Genomic DNA, 14,090 nt, shown 5'->3' with positions numbered 1-14,090 from the left:
TGAAATAAGGTATAACTTATATGTAAGTACTCTGTGGTCTGCTCATGTTTACTAAAGGAGGTTTTAAAAAAAGAGAGTTGCGGAACTGGCGTGTTGCCAGTTCCGGAACTCTCTTTTTTTACATAAGCTGCTCTTCGATTTTCCAAAAATAATAGCAAGGTACACAGTATATGCTACTGTTTTCTTTTAAAAACTGAAGCTAATCGCGTAGTGCCTTTCTTCTTTCTTTATTTTCCGTTCTAAAGAACAGGTCTAAATGAGATCGACGAAGTTTGCCTTTAGAATCACGGTACTCTGATGATGAGAAGTCAATTTTTTAATATTTATTATGGTTGGATTTGACAAGATATGGTTGATCAATAAGCCACTGTCTAAACATACTTTTTTTCTAAACACATTGGCTCACTTTAGGATTACCCCGATGATATATATAATCACGGTTCCAAAAAAATTAGCTAATTTGGACTTGAGGTAAATTTTGGGAAACCACTTCAAAGTTTTCAACTATTTGTTTCTTTCCTCGAAAAAAATATTATTTTTTTTGTGACATTTTTATTTGAGAGTGTTCACACAGAGTTTGATTTAATTTAAATTTTTTTAATGAAAGGTAGAATTTTTATCTGACGCCTTTGCGCCCTGTTTATGATTTATCTCCTTTTTAGTATTTATTACTGCAATACAAAGACTTTATTTTTCTCATATTGGAAGAAACAAACTGTATTTTAAAAAAATGTTTGTCATTTCAATATATTTTTGAAACATAAAAGAAAATAAAGTTACTTTGAAAAAGTATGCAATGGTCGCATTTCTCTTGGTTTCCATTCTGATCTAGTTTTTAACCAGCATGCAATTATGTCTCTTCACCCTTTCATAAACTTTATTTAAGGCTTCAGATGAAAGTTTTACAGTTCTTTCCACCAATTTTAAGTTGTTTGACAGATCAGTGAGAGAAATTTTTCTAGCAGTTTAAATAGTTTGTTGTAACTTATATGTTTTAATTTGTAATAAAGCAACATTAACATCAACAAACTTCAACTTTGAAGTTCACGGGTGTAACTGAACATTTCTTAAATGTAACTTTTTCAAAGCATCTGAAACACATTTTTTCCAAGTTCTGCTATTACCTCTAGCTTTTTCTTCTGAAACTTCCATATCTCTACATGCTGATAGCCAGTCATCTGCATCTTTACGCTTTTCACGCCCAAACCAGCTAAATCTTCCTTGACGCACCCACTCAGATATACTCACAATACCTAATCTTTTTCTTAAATCATCACTGATTTTATTTTATTTTAAAGACACACCGCATACCCATCTAATCATCTTTTTTTCTGTTCTTTCCAAAAGCTAAACATCATCAAACCTGCGTTGCCCATGTTTCACTACCAAACATCATAACACATATGCTGACATATGTGCTATAGAGCTTTCCTTTAATCATTAATGAAGCGCTTGTTATCCTCTTTTTTAATTATTTGTTTTTTATAACTATTTGTTGTTTTTGAAGTTGTTTGATTGATTTATTAAAGTTGTTTATTTTTTTCACTGTTATATAACTTGAAAGTTCTTTCAAGTTTTTAATAAAAAAACGTCCGGTTGACGATACGTCGGATGCGCTGATATTGCAAAGATTAGAAGTCAAGGATGGAGGCCAATAATATTTTTTCTTTTAAATTACATATCTTTTCAAAAATTCTCTTAGATGCTCTGGCCCCTTGAACTCCATGGCCTCCCGGCAGGTTTCCATGGGTTAAACTGTCCGTGGGTTAAACTGGCACTAGGTATAAAGAGATGTTAAATTTTTCTAAACTTCAAAAATAAGATATAAAAAGGTGTTAATATTTAATTTATATTTATGTATATAAATGTAATTTGTATTACATTTATATACATAAATATAATACAAATTACATGTAATACAAATTACAACACAAATGTAATTTTTATTACTAGCAAACTTTTAAGAACTTCACTAACTTTAAATTGTTGATTGTCCAATTTTAAAACTTTGCAAGTTTTAGAATTGGACAATCAACAGGTAAATTTGATATTCATGTATACTTCGGCTCTCTATTTATTTATATAGGGCCGTAGAGAGGGAAACAAAGGTATATTATAACCTGGTCTCAACAATATGAATAGTTCCATAGTAAATATTAAAAAAGAAAACTTTTGATTTTTTGGCAACTTTAGAACCCTATTAGAGCGCAACTCGAAATTAGAAACTGAAACCGACGTTAGAAATCTTTCTAATTTTTATAACTGGGAATTGAACTCTTCGAATTTGTTAAAAAATGTAATTCCGATTTCCAATATTGTACTAATTCCAACTAATTTTTCAATATATAAGTGGGAATTAGCAAATGTGAAATAAGTAAGAAATAGATTACTTAAATCAATACAGGAATTAGAAATATTTTTTCAATAATTTTCCGGTTGCCATATAAGTAGAAATTACTTTCAGTCACCTATCTCGGAATTATTTTGTCGGCTGTAACTGGCCAGTGGGCACAAGAACGTTTTGTAAACATTTAACATTTTTTTATAAAGATAGGTTATAGAAAAAACTTTTACCGATTCAAATTTAGGTGTAGAAGCCTAAATCTGCATAGAGATATTTAAGAAATAATTTTCTAACAGTTTAATTATTTTGTATTCATTTATAATGAAAGTATACAAAAACGTTATAAATTAATTTTTATGTTATTCTATAAGGAGCTCTCTTGAAATGATCGCCTATCAACGTATTGATCAAATCAAATTTTGTTGCATTTCACAATGTTTCTAAAAAAGAAATACCATATAAATCTTTTATGCATTTTATTAGCACATACTAAGGATGTTAAATATGCACGCATCTATACAAATATATTCAGGGGAATTTCTATTTCTTCAGGATAATTTTCAAACGAAGTTATCGTTTGGTTGTGGAATAAAATTAGAAAAACAAACATGTTATATCAATATTTAAAAATTACCTAAAATTGCTTTATACAACAATGTTTTTTTTTAATGATCTTTTGTCATATCTCCCTGTTTTGTTAAACAACGATTGAACACTTTTTGACTCAGCAGTTGTCGGCCCTAATAAATTTATTCTATATATTAATGTAAAAAAGTTAATGAAACCAACAAATGAAACTTTTCTTTATTATTTATCTTTCACCAAAATCCCTTATATTATTACATTTATTTATATAAAATGAATCTTCGGGCTCAGTCCTTCTTAGTTTTTCCACTGCGGATAAATAATTTTTGATTTTGAACTTTATGCTAGCTAATTCCATAAATATTACATATTGAAAACCTGTTATAAGTTATTGTAATGTAATGTTTTATAAATATTGTAATGTTTTGTAAAATGAAGAATAATGAAAAGTATTGATCCCTGCCCCAACCTAAACCCTTTGCCTATGTGTTATCAACTTGCCTATGTGTTATGCAACCTTGCTAGTTCTCCCGAATCAGTCAATGTATGTACTGAAGCCCTCGCCTATCCCTAAATCAGTACGACTTCATCAGTTCCACCTATTGCTGCATTTGTATATATATATATATATATATATATATATATATATATATATATATATATATATATATATATATATATATATATATATATATATATAAACCTGTTGTTGTGTTACCAGCAAATAAAACTGTTACTACCTTAATGTGCTGAATTAATTTTCCCTAACTTTTATCTAATGGTTATTTAAGTAAGCTTCAAGTAATGAAATTTACTAAACTGCAATCATATCTAAGTCAGTAAACTGCAATCATATCTAAGTCAGTAAACTGCAATCATATCTAAGTCAGTAAACTGCAATGATATCTAAGTGAATCAGAAAATGACAAAGTTTATAGTACAAAAAGTTAATTGAAATCTATTCAAGCCTAAATTTGAGTCATAAATTCCTGTGTGTTATTGAATCGAAGTGACTTGTAAATTTGACTTACTTTCTAGCTTGTAAATAGCATTATCATCAGTAACATTAACATAAGATAATAAATATTTAGTTCAATCTTAAATTATACTTGAAGTACCTAAATAAAACAGATTTTATAATAATTTTAATATACAAACATAAATATCAAACATTTATACAGATAATATCAAAAGTATATAAAAACATGAAATTTCCACAGTTTTCAATAAATTGGAAGCTATTGTTTCAAACGCATTTTGGCTTTTATTTTCACTCAATCATTTGTTTCTTCATTCATTCATTAAAAAAAGAAGTTACCCAAATTAACTGACATTTTTCTTTTTGCTCAATGAGTCCATTAAAAGAAACACGCAAAATAGTTTAGATTTGCCTTTGACTCAACGCATCATTAAAAAAAACATAGCTGGGATCATCAAAAAGTTATTAAAACATAGATGAAGTCCGATTAAAAACAGAGCATTAAAACACGAGTTTAAAAACAGGAAAGAGTCGATCATTAGAACAAGTTCAATAAAAAAAATATTACTCAATCAGAAAAAAAATTCCAATTTAGTTCAAGAAAAAATAAAAGATGAGAAAATAAGAGAACTACTATTGAAAACATTATCCAAATATTTAAAAAAAGTCACAACAAAAAATTACCCTTCCATTTGAAATTTCAAATTCGATTTAAAAAAAAAATCCGCCCAATTATTTAAACAGTCAGAAAAAATGATAAAACAAAATATTATTCATTGTTCCGATGTACGTTGCATTAAAAAGTTAATCAACACATAAAAATGATGGAAATAAAATCAAATTCAAACTTCATCTTTTTATTTACCCCTTTTAACTTTTTTCTTATTTTGAGTTTTCTCCATGGCACGTCTATACGCTTTTTCGGCAGCTTTCTTGGCAGCTTTTTGGGCCGCTTTCTTGTTGTGATCAGACTTCTTCTTCGACTTCTTGTTCTGAATTAAAAAAACGTGAACGGTTATAATTTCTTTCTTAATGTAATGATTTAAAATCAAAATTTACCTTTGGTTTTGGTATAACCTGAACTTCCTCAACTTCGTCCGCATTGTAATCATTTAGTAGGAACTAAAAATTTGAGTTATGGCAAAATTAGGATTTTGCCTTAACACGAAATTATTTATATTTATTAAATTTTTTTATTAAATTAATTAAATTATTATTGTAAAAAATATTTTCAGAAATATAACATTTGTAGTTAAAATCACTTCAGTCTTTCCTGTTGCATATTAAGTACAATAACAAAGTATTAAAAAATGACGTACCTCAATCAATTCGTTTGTCATCGCCGTACAATCCAAAAATGAAACTCCTTCCTACATACTTTGCATCGCTCTTTCTTTAATGTGTTGAAACCGATGAGCAAATGAACAATAATTCAAAACTCCCTCCTCGGTTTCTCATTGACTCTTCGATTTGGTCTTCTACCACTTCCGCCAGCAGTTTTTTCTGTGGTATTCTTTTTCTTTACGGTTTTCTTCGGCTTCTTTGCAGCTGCAGAAGATTTCTTCGATTTATTTTGACCTGTTCGACTCTCTTTATCACCAGCAGGTTTTTCAGTTTCGTTTTGACTAATAGCACTTCTATTGGAGCAAATGAAGCACATATTTCTTCGGATTTTCTGATCTTCTTTGAAATCTGTTTAATTAAGTTCCGGTCCCTGGTCTATATCTTCAGAAAACATTGTCAACACCATCTACAAGGATACGCTGAAGAGGAATCTTGAAAGTCCGCAATATCTATTCCAGTGGAATATCTTCGGACGCTGACAGCCTTAGCTTTCTTAATCTCTTCATTCATTTTAAATGTTGACGGTGGTTTTTTTTCACTCAGCATCGCACGTCGCCGAATGATGGGTTAATTATTTCTGTCAATCTCGGAAAACGCGTTTTAAATATTAGCAATTTCTTCAACTCCCCATCTTTCCCACAGAATTCTTTGAAGCCATCTTCGTTACATTCACCAATGCTGGTCCAGGCAATGAGGCTGGATAAGCCTGGGTTAAAAAACTTATCCCACACAAACCCAGCCACCATTCCCACTGGGCTACCAGCAACCAAATTAGTAACGAAAATCATGAACAAGAAGCTGTCATAATCAGCATTTTTGAACATTCCTTCGGTAACGCATAATCGCCAATTTTCGACAAAGTAATGTGCAAATTTTTTGAATTTTGCTTGCCTTGGAGAAGTAAAAATTACTGTTCCCATTGATTATTAAAAACCTCTTATCACAATTGAGAGTTAAAACCTAAAGTTGAAATTGTTTTTTCAAAAGTTTTTGGTCAACCTGACGGTTGTTAGCAAATCTAACAAAATTCCACTTCCAGACGGAATTTTTTCAAATATTAGATGACCGAAGCGTGCATGCTAGTGAGATTGAAATTGACTTGACTACTGGTCAACATATCTTTAGTGCTGATGGTTGAAAACGGATCTTGCATTTCTTCGTCCCCGAGTATGTCGACAACAGTAATAAATAAGATCAAAAAAAATATAACAGTTACTTTTAAAAATGCTTCATTGAAGTTGAGGAACTACAAGTGAATTGATATGAAAGAATGTTTTTCTGAGGCCGGGTGTTCTTGTAAAAGTAGCATTGATCAATACTTAATGACAAAATCCAAGGAAAAAATCGAGAGACTTTCGTGTTTCGAAATCGCTATATTTTCTTTTAAGCCAGCAATTTCAGAGACTTAAACGCGAAGATGAGTTAGCTACTGTAGTGAGGAATGCAATAAAATCTGCATCTGAAAAGCATCTAAAAATTACCGAATTGAATCGAAATAAATTGAAACGTCGTGCTGATGATCAAATTTAAAAAAAAAAATTATTTGAACATGTTGACACCCTGTTGCATTGAGCACTACTGCATCATTATCATCATCATCGTCTGCTTCATTATCAAGTGACAAAGATACAAAATCTTCATCTTTTGGATCTGCTTTATCATCAACTGAGGTTTCGGATTCTGATAAGTATGCTTTACAAGCAGCAGCTGAAAAGTGGAAGTTGGTGGTTTTTGAGCCGGAGAAAAATCAATCAGATAGTCCGGCAATTCCAAGTACATATGCAGTAGCAGAAGAGGTAGGAGAAGCAGATGATAATTATTCTACCCACTCATTGGAGGACGAATACATAAACTTGGGGTCAAATAACAATCGGGCAGCCAGTCCTGATTGCGTTAAAGAAACAATTATTCAGTATATGGCCGAAATAACACAAAAAGAATTGGGCTATAACCCGTCATGTAGTGACTGCTCACTTGATGATGATCCACCTGCTGCAAAAAGTAGACAAAGTAAGAAGCTGTTTTTATTTATCAAACATGGCCATAATTTAAATGACATTCATAATCATCCGCTATTTTTGGATTTAGTTGTTGAGCGTGCTGCTTCTGATAAGCAGGAAGAAAGTGGGTCAATATCTGATGCTAGCAGTAGTAGCACTAGTAGTGATGAAGATGACAAGCCTTTTAATGACGATGAATTTTCTGCAAAAGAAGCTGCTGTAATTCAAGCGCATGCTGCGTTTGTCAACAGTTTTTTCAGCAATTATGCGGAAAACGAAATTGCTGATAATGATGCTGCTGTTGACACTGAAGAAGAAGTTATTGCTCCCAATGATCTGCATAATTTGAAATCAGTTATGGATCTGGAAATCGAAGAAAGAATGAAAGATTTCCCTGCTAAACATCCAAAGAAAGAAACAACATGGAAGAATCTTCTCTTACATATTACTTTACATCTTGACACAATCAAAAACAATATTTGTACTTCAAATGTTGTCAAGCTCGAGGCTTAATCTTAAATTGCCAGAATTGCCAAGGTCTGGAAAAGTATTGATGGAGCCATCGCGTCCTCAAATGGAAACTGCCGGGTTGGAGTACTTGTAAGTTTAAATAAGAACTATATATTTATAATATACACTTATATTTATATTACATATTTATACAGATCAATACCATGTGGTGAATTAGGCACATATGCACATTGCGGATTGCTTGATGAATTACTGGGATTTTTGATAGGATCAATTTCCAAAGATATTTGCTTTTAACTTGATGAATTGGTTACTCAATTTCCTGAATACTTAGCCAAAAATGTCATTGATACAAACCCAACCGTAATGACTGGCAAATGGATGAAATACAAAAAGAATCTATTGAAATGGCGCTGGAAACTCATTCGTAGGGAAGATAAATCGGTAGCTGAAGCAGCAATCCTAATATAACAAATACAAAAATCACGGAATTAGTACGCTTATATACAGTTTTTCTTTCTTGACCTACTTTAATTTCAATTTGCCATAACTTCTAATTCTAATTTACTAATATGGTGTAGATGAAATATTATCCCTTTTGTTATACAATTTTCCAGCGCTTAAAGAAGTTATTTATGAAAAGAGGCAATTCCGGAAAAAGTTCCAAATTTATCAGCAGTGGTGCTAGTAGAAATTCCTGCTTCGAACAAAGTTCCTCGTCCGAATACTATTTAGAATACAGCACAGTCTGATGATGAAGTAGATGAATAAGAGGTACTTAAAGAAGACGAGTTTAAAGACCTGCAGTATTATTTGTCAGACAGCGAACATTCACCGCGTAATTCAGGTGTAGAACTAAGCGGAAATGATAAAAACAATTAGGATTTTAGGGATGCTGATGATGAGGCTGAGGCTGAAACAGATTCAAATTATAAAAATTGCGCAATATCATCAAATTTTCCGTCAGAAAAGAAGAAAAAATTAACTACAGTATCATCAGAATCTCGTGCAGCAACTACTACTGCTGATGCGGCTACTGCTACTACCGAACAATACAAAATACCATCAAAGGTAATACAAAAGAGACTCTTGGGTTACAATGACAGCTTTTTCTCAAATTCCAACTTGTGCTCGACCAAAAAAGAAAGACCAGAGCACGTGTTCCACATATCAACCTCTAAAGACTTAGGCGAAAAATGTATTGATGCCAATGAGGTATCTAAGCTATTGATCAGAAGCAATATCATTGTCGAAAGTGTAAGGAAAACAACAAAATCCCCATCTTGTCTATGAAGTCAGCGCAGATGGTGTGCAAATCCAAAAGAAAGCTGTAAAATCCACTTGTTGGCCAATAATGGGTCAATTTTGTATATAAGTCCCTGCATTCACCTGGAAAATCGCGTCCGCTTCTACATTTCACGAAATTCTAAACCGGTCATTGTTGGTTTTTATCATGGAACTCCCAAGCCGTCATGTCCTTATCAATTCCTGAAGTGCATTTTCAAGGAAATGAAGTTAGCACACAAACGTTGATTGTGCACAATTTTTTTGAAATTGGTGACGGCCCAGTCAGGCAGTTTATAAACGGATTCCCATCTTCAAATGCCTATTGCGGATGTGAAAGGTAAGTCGAAATTAAACATACTGTTCTCTAATTTCGTAAAATTCAGTAATACCTTATTCCTATTTATTATTTCTTCAGATGCAATGAACGTGGTGTTTTCTTGTGCAAAGGCATCAACAAAAAGACCGGTGGACCTCTAAGAGGCCATTTATTGATTGTTCGGACCCGAAATGGATGCTGACATGCATCACAAAAAATTTCTTCCTTTATGTTGCAATCGTTATTCTCAGGCACCCGTTAATGGAAATCAAAGCATACAAGATTCTGCTTTTTTTTCAGCATGCCGTAATGTTGCTTGTTGGCTCTGGACACAATTCGAAAGTGCCAAAAGAACACCTCAGGAAATCAAAAGAGAATTTACTGTATTTAGTTGAGAAGTGTCAAAAGATGTATGGCACTGACTTCCAGCGTTATACGTTTCATTGCTGTTCCACATTGTCAACGATTTGATTGAGAATAATAGTCAACTTAAGTACTGCTGCATGTTTTGGTATGAGAACTCGATGAAGTTCTTTATCCATGTGCTCGGCGGAAGAGGCGGACATCGTGTCTAAGCACAAATCCGCAACAGTTTGATGCGGAAAAAGATTTCAAATGTTGTTCTACCGCCAATGGAAGTTTTAATTCCAACTTAACGTAGATTTTTATAATTCTGACTTAATTTTGAAAATTTTAATTCTTACTTACTTATTTTATCCTAATTCTGACTTCTTCTAAACAGTTGTCAAAGAAGACGTGCTCTACTCAAAGGTGGACAAACAGGAGCAGAAACAAACATTGCACACCTTTCGAACTTCAATGTTCATCCATCAAAAAAGATTTTTAAATGGGAGAGGAAGGAAACAAATCGAATACGTATGAACTCCAAAGAACGCGCCATATGAAACAGTTGATTTTTCGGGACTTTACCATCTCCAACAAATACCCGAACAATGTTGTACTTGTCAACAGTTCAATTGGCATGCCAAAAGTCTGCGTTGTTTTCGACATGCAATATGATGGTGTAGAAGACAAATTCAAAGACAATTGCTCCTTTCATAAAACAAGGAGATTTCTTTGAAGGATATCCGTGCAATTCATCAGATTTCAATATTTTTCTAGTTTCTGGAGATGTAAATCAGGACAGAAAACGCGAAGTTTATTCAGACTGCATAGAAATCAGTTCGTCTGCCTCTTATATGAGAAGGAAGTTGCTGACATTGTTACCAATGCAAAAAAGAACAAGGTTGATTTAATCAAAAAAATGCTCATTGGATATGCACACCCTTGTTCCACGCTATGACTAGTCAGTAAATCTATTTTTCTATGTGTTTATTTCCGTGTATATATGTGTTCATTTCCGTGTATATATGTGTTCATTTCCGTGTATATACGTGTTCATTTCTGTGTATATATGTGTTCATTTCCGTGTATATATGTGTTCATTTCCGTGTATATATGTGTTCATTTCCGTGTATATATGTGTTCATTTCCGTGTATATATGTGTTCATTTCCGTGTATATATGTGTTCATTTCCGTGTATATACGTGTTCATTTCCGTGTATATATGTGTTCATTTCCGTGTATATATGTGTTCATTTCCGTGTATATATGTGTTCATTTCCGTGTATATATGTGTTCATTTCCGTGTATATAAAATTGTCAAAAAACGCTTTAATTTCGACTTAAAATGGACTTTTTCACACTTTTTTGAGTCTAATTCCGAGTTCTATTAGGGAATAGTACATGAGCTGCCTTAAAGTTAATAGAATAAAAATGATGCAAAAAATGTTATAAGTTTTCTTAAGTTCTAAATGAATTCTTTTGTTAAGCTTAACTGTTACCAAGTTAAAGTAAGACTAAACATTTTAAAATTTTTTTAAAAATAAATTGTTTGCATTGTTGTTTTGTTGAATATAAGGTAAGTTTATACAACTAACCTATAGCAAAAAATATATGGATAAGATAGGTATAAATATGATATAGATAACAACTTGCACAAGCTGAACGATCAAACGTTGGGTATCAAAAATTATTTCATTATGTTATTTTCGAATTTTGACTGTACATTAGAAATTGAAAAATTTTGAAAACAAGCTTTTTAAATGGTGATGCACAACCAAATGAAACTAGTATTTTTTTTTTTTTTCTTAACATATATTTTTATGCCATCTAACAATAAATTCAAATGGAGGCCAATATTTCTACTCGCTCCGAGTAGAAATATTGGTCTCCATTTTTTTTCAATAAAACAAATGACCTTGTTTTTATTATAATTCAAAACAAAGCAATCTGATTGATTTTAAAATAGAAAACCGATTTTTGCATAACACTGATTGCTCGATCTTTGAAAACGAATAGGAAAAATTATAGAACCTAATGTTGCGGTATTCCAAGTAAAAATATATATTTTTAAAATTAAGACGAGAGCGTGATACGCAGTTAAGCGGCCTAAATTATTTTGTTTGCTTATTGCGCTACTAAACATAAGGGACTTTAAACATAAGAGAATATTTATTAGTTTCGACTGAAGGTTTGGTAAGAGGTAGCATTCTTAAAAAGTCTCCAATGACAAAAAAGCAAGTAGCAAAAAAATAAAATTGTTTTAGGCTGCTTAACTGTAGTATTACCTCTTATAGACTACACAGAACTTATAGACTACACAGAACAATCTTTATTGTTTTATTTTGCTTATTTATCAAGAAAAACGTTTTATAAAGTCAGTTAGCCGTTCTGATGTCAATACTCAAAAAACTTAATTTACCTCTTTTAATTTAGCACCTAGTATTGTAACTTCAAATTCTGCCACTATTCCCTCCCGCGCAAGATTTTCAAATTGACAATCTAATAGACAATAGTTTTATGTTTTTAATTATTCTTTTTTAAAGAATATGTTTTAAATTTTAATGATTTCAATTTATGATTTTTAAACTTTATTGCATTATTAATTTGTAATCTTATGCTACAACTAAAAATTGTTTTCGATATGCATTAAAATTGGTTAAAATCGTTATATATATATATATATATATATATATATATATATATATATATATATATATATATATATATATATATATATATATATATATATATATATATATATATATATATATATATATATATATATGCGACTTGCAAAGATAAAAAGTCATTGAAAGGACTTGTCTTAGAATGCTCATCTGCACTGTACTACTTCTAAATACAAACTTGTTGTTGACTTATGAGGCCGTAACATTAATTGAAACAAAATTCATTAACATTTTCAAATATATATATATATATATATATATATATATATATATATATATATATATATATATATATATATATATATATATATATATATATATATATATACATATATATATATATATATATATATATATATATATATATATATATATATATAAAAAATTTTTTAATGTATTCTACAAAATAGAGTGCTCAATGTTCTTAAAAGAACAGAGCAATTATAAGTTAGTAGAAAATCACTTAACAAAAATATTTCTCATTTTACACTGTGTTTCATCAGTAAAGACTCATCAGAAATCAAAAATATTTCTGATGAGTCTTTATATATTTGTCACATATACTCAAAATTATTGACATTTGTACTTAGCTGCAAATTTTTTTTGCCTTTCTATCCTACAATTAAGGAGTTTTTCTCAATTTTGATATGCGTCTTACATTACTTATTGTGCGTCAGATCAAACAGTAGATCAGTGGGTTTTTCTCATTCAGGGTTACCTAAAACTCTCAAAATCAATTAGTTCGTTTACAGCTTGAAACTTTTATCAAGAAAGCAAATCTAAAAGATAATAATTTTTTTTCATTAAAAAGCTAATATTCAAGTAAGTCGTTCCGTTACCTTTGCCTCAAAAAAATATGCGTTAACTAGAAGAACGTGGTTAAAAAGAGCTGTGTTTAAAAACTTGTAGCAAAATAACTTTATTTCGGTCAAAAAAACACTTTTTATCTATATTTTGTTGAAACAAATGTTATTTTCATTATTTAATAATACATCGTTTCATTAAAAAGAAAGAGGAGTAAAATATTGTTACGCTTATGATTAGTAAGTAGGGGGTCAACATAACTTATATTTTGATATTGGTATAGTTTTAACTTTACAAAACTTAAAAAAAAAAAACTTTTCTTTATTTAAAATTCAAATTTATTAAGAAAATAAAAAGGCGGTGTAATTTATTTTAGAGAATATATATATAAGAGCAACAATATGAGAAAAAATATTAACAAAGTATAACCCTTATAGACTATAATATAGTGTGATGTTTTTAAATCTTTTCTTCATTATTTAAAAATTGTAATGAAACTCTTTTTCGTAATGAAGAACTTACTCGTTTAAATGTAGTTGTTTAGTTTTCTGTCAAAAATGCACGATGAATTAACAAAATTTACAAAGTTAGTTGAAACTTTAAAAGAACACGAGAAACACACCGGATTGGAATATTACCCTTTTAATATTGGAAATTACAATGAACAAGTTAGTTCTTTTTTTCAGTTAAGTTATCCAAAAGACACGGTTGCCTTTTGTGTGTTAAGTTCACCATCATGGTTTGAAACAATATTTTTGCCTTATATAAAACATAATAAATTTTTATCTGGAAATCAAGATCCTTTGGATCAATGTATATCCAGTCTTTTCATTGAGCTTAAAGATCAATTTACTCAAGATAGTTATGAAGTTGATGTTATTCATGATTTTGACATAGGCCCCACAAGAAAACCAAAAGTTTTAGTTC

At 30.6% G+C, this 14,090-nt stretch overlaps 1 protein-coding gene and 1 long non-coding RNA gene across 2 annotated transcripts in view; one reads left to right on the top strand and one right to left on the bottom strand.

Annotated features, from left to right (window-relative positions):
* Positions 1 to 2,639: 2,639 nt before the first annotated feature.
* On the bottom strand, positions 2,640 to 3,086 carry LOC136087264 (uncharacterized). The gene is made up of 2 exons (XR_010641672.1): positions 2,979 to 3,086; positions 2,640 to 2,784 (listed from the first exon to the last, which is right to left on the bottom strand). It is a non-coding gene; the product is annotated as an uncharacterized LOC136087264 (long non-coding RNA).
* Positions 3,087 to 13,631: 10,545 nt separating this feature from the next.
* The window catches only part of LOC100212172 (cyanocobalamin reductase / alkylcobalamin dealkylase), a 937-nt gene continuing 478 nt past the window's right edge, over positions 13,632 to 14,090 (top strand). Inside the window, exon 1 of the mRNA XM_065811079.1 lies at positions 13,632 to 14,090. This exon is cut by the window's right edge and continues 478 nt beyond it. Coding sequence (XP_065667151.1) covers positions 13,721 to 14,090 — 370 coding nt within the window. The 5' untranslated portion in view covers positions 13,632 to 13,720.

The sequence above is a fragment of the Hydra vulgaris genome, chromosome 11 (assembly GCF_038396675.1).
Source record: "Hydra vulgaris chromosome 11, alternate assembly HydraT2T_AEP".
Taxonomy (NCBI): Eukaryota; Metazoa; Cnidaria; class Hydrozoa; order Anthoathecata; family Hydridae; genus Hydra; species Hydra vulgaris.
Note: the sequence above shows the minus strand (reverse complement) of the source record. Positions and strands in the feature narration are given on the sequence as shown.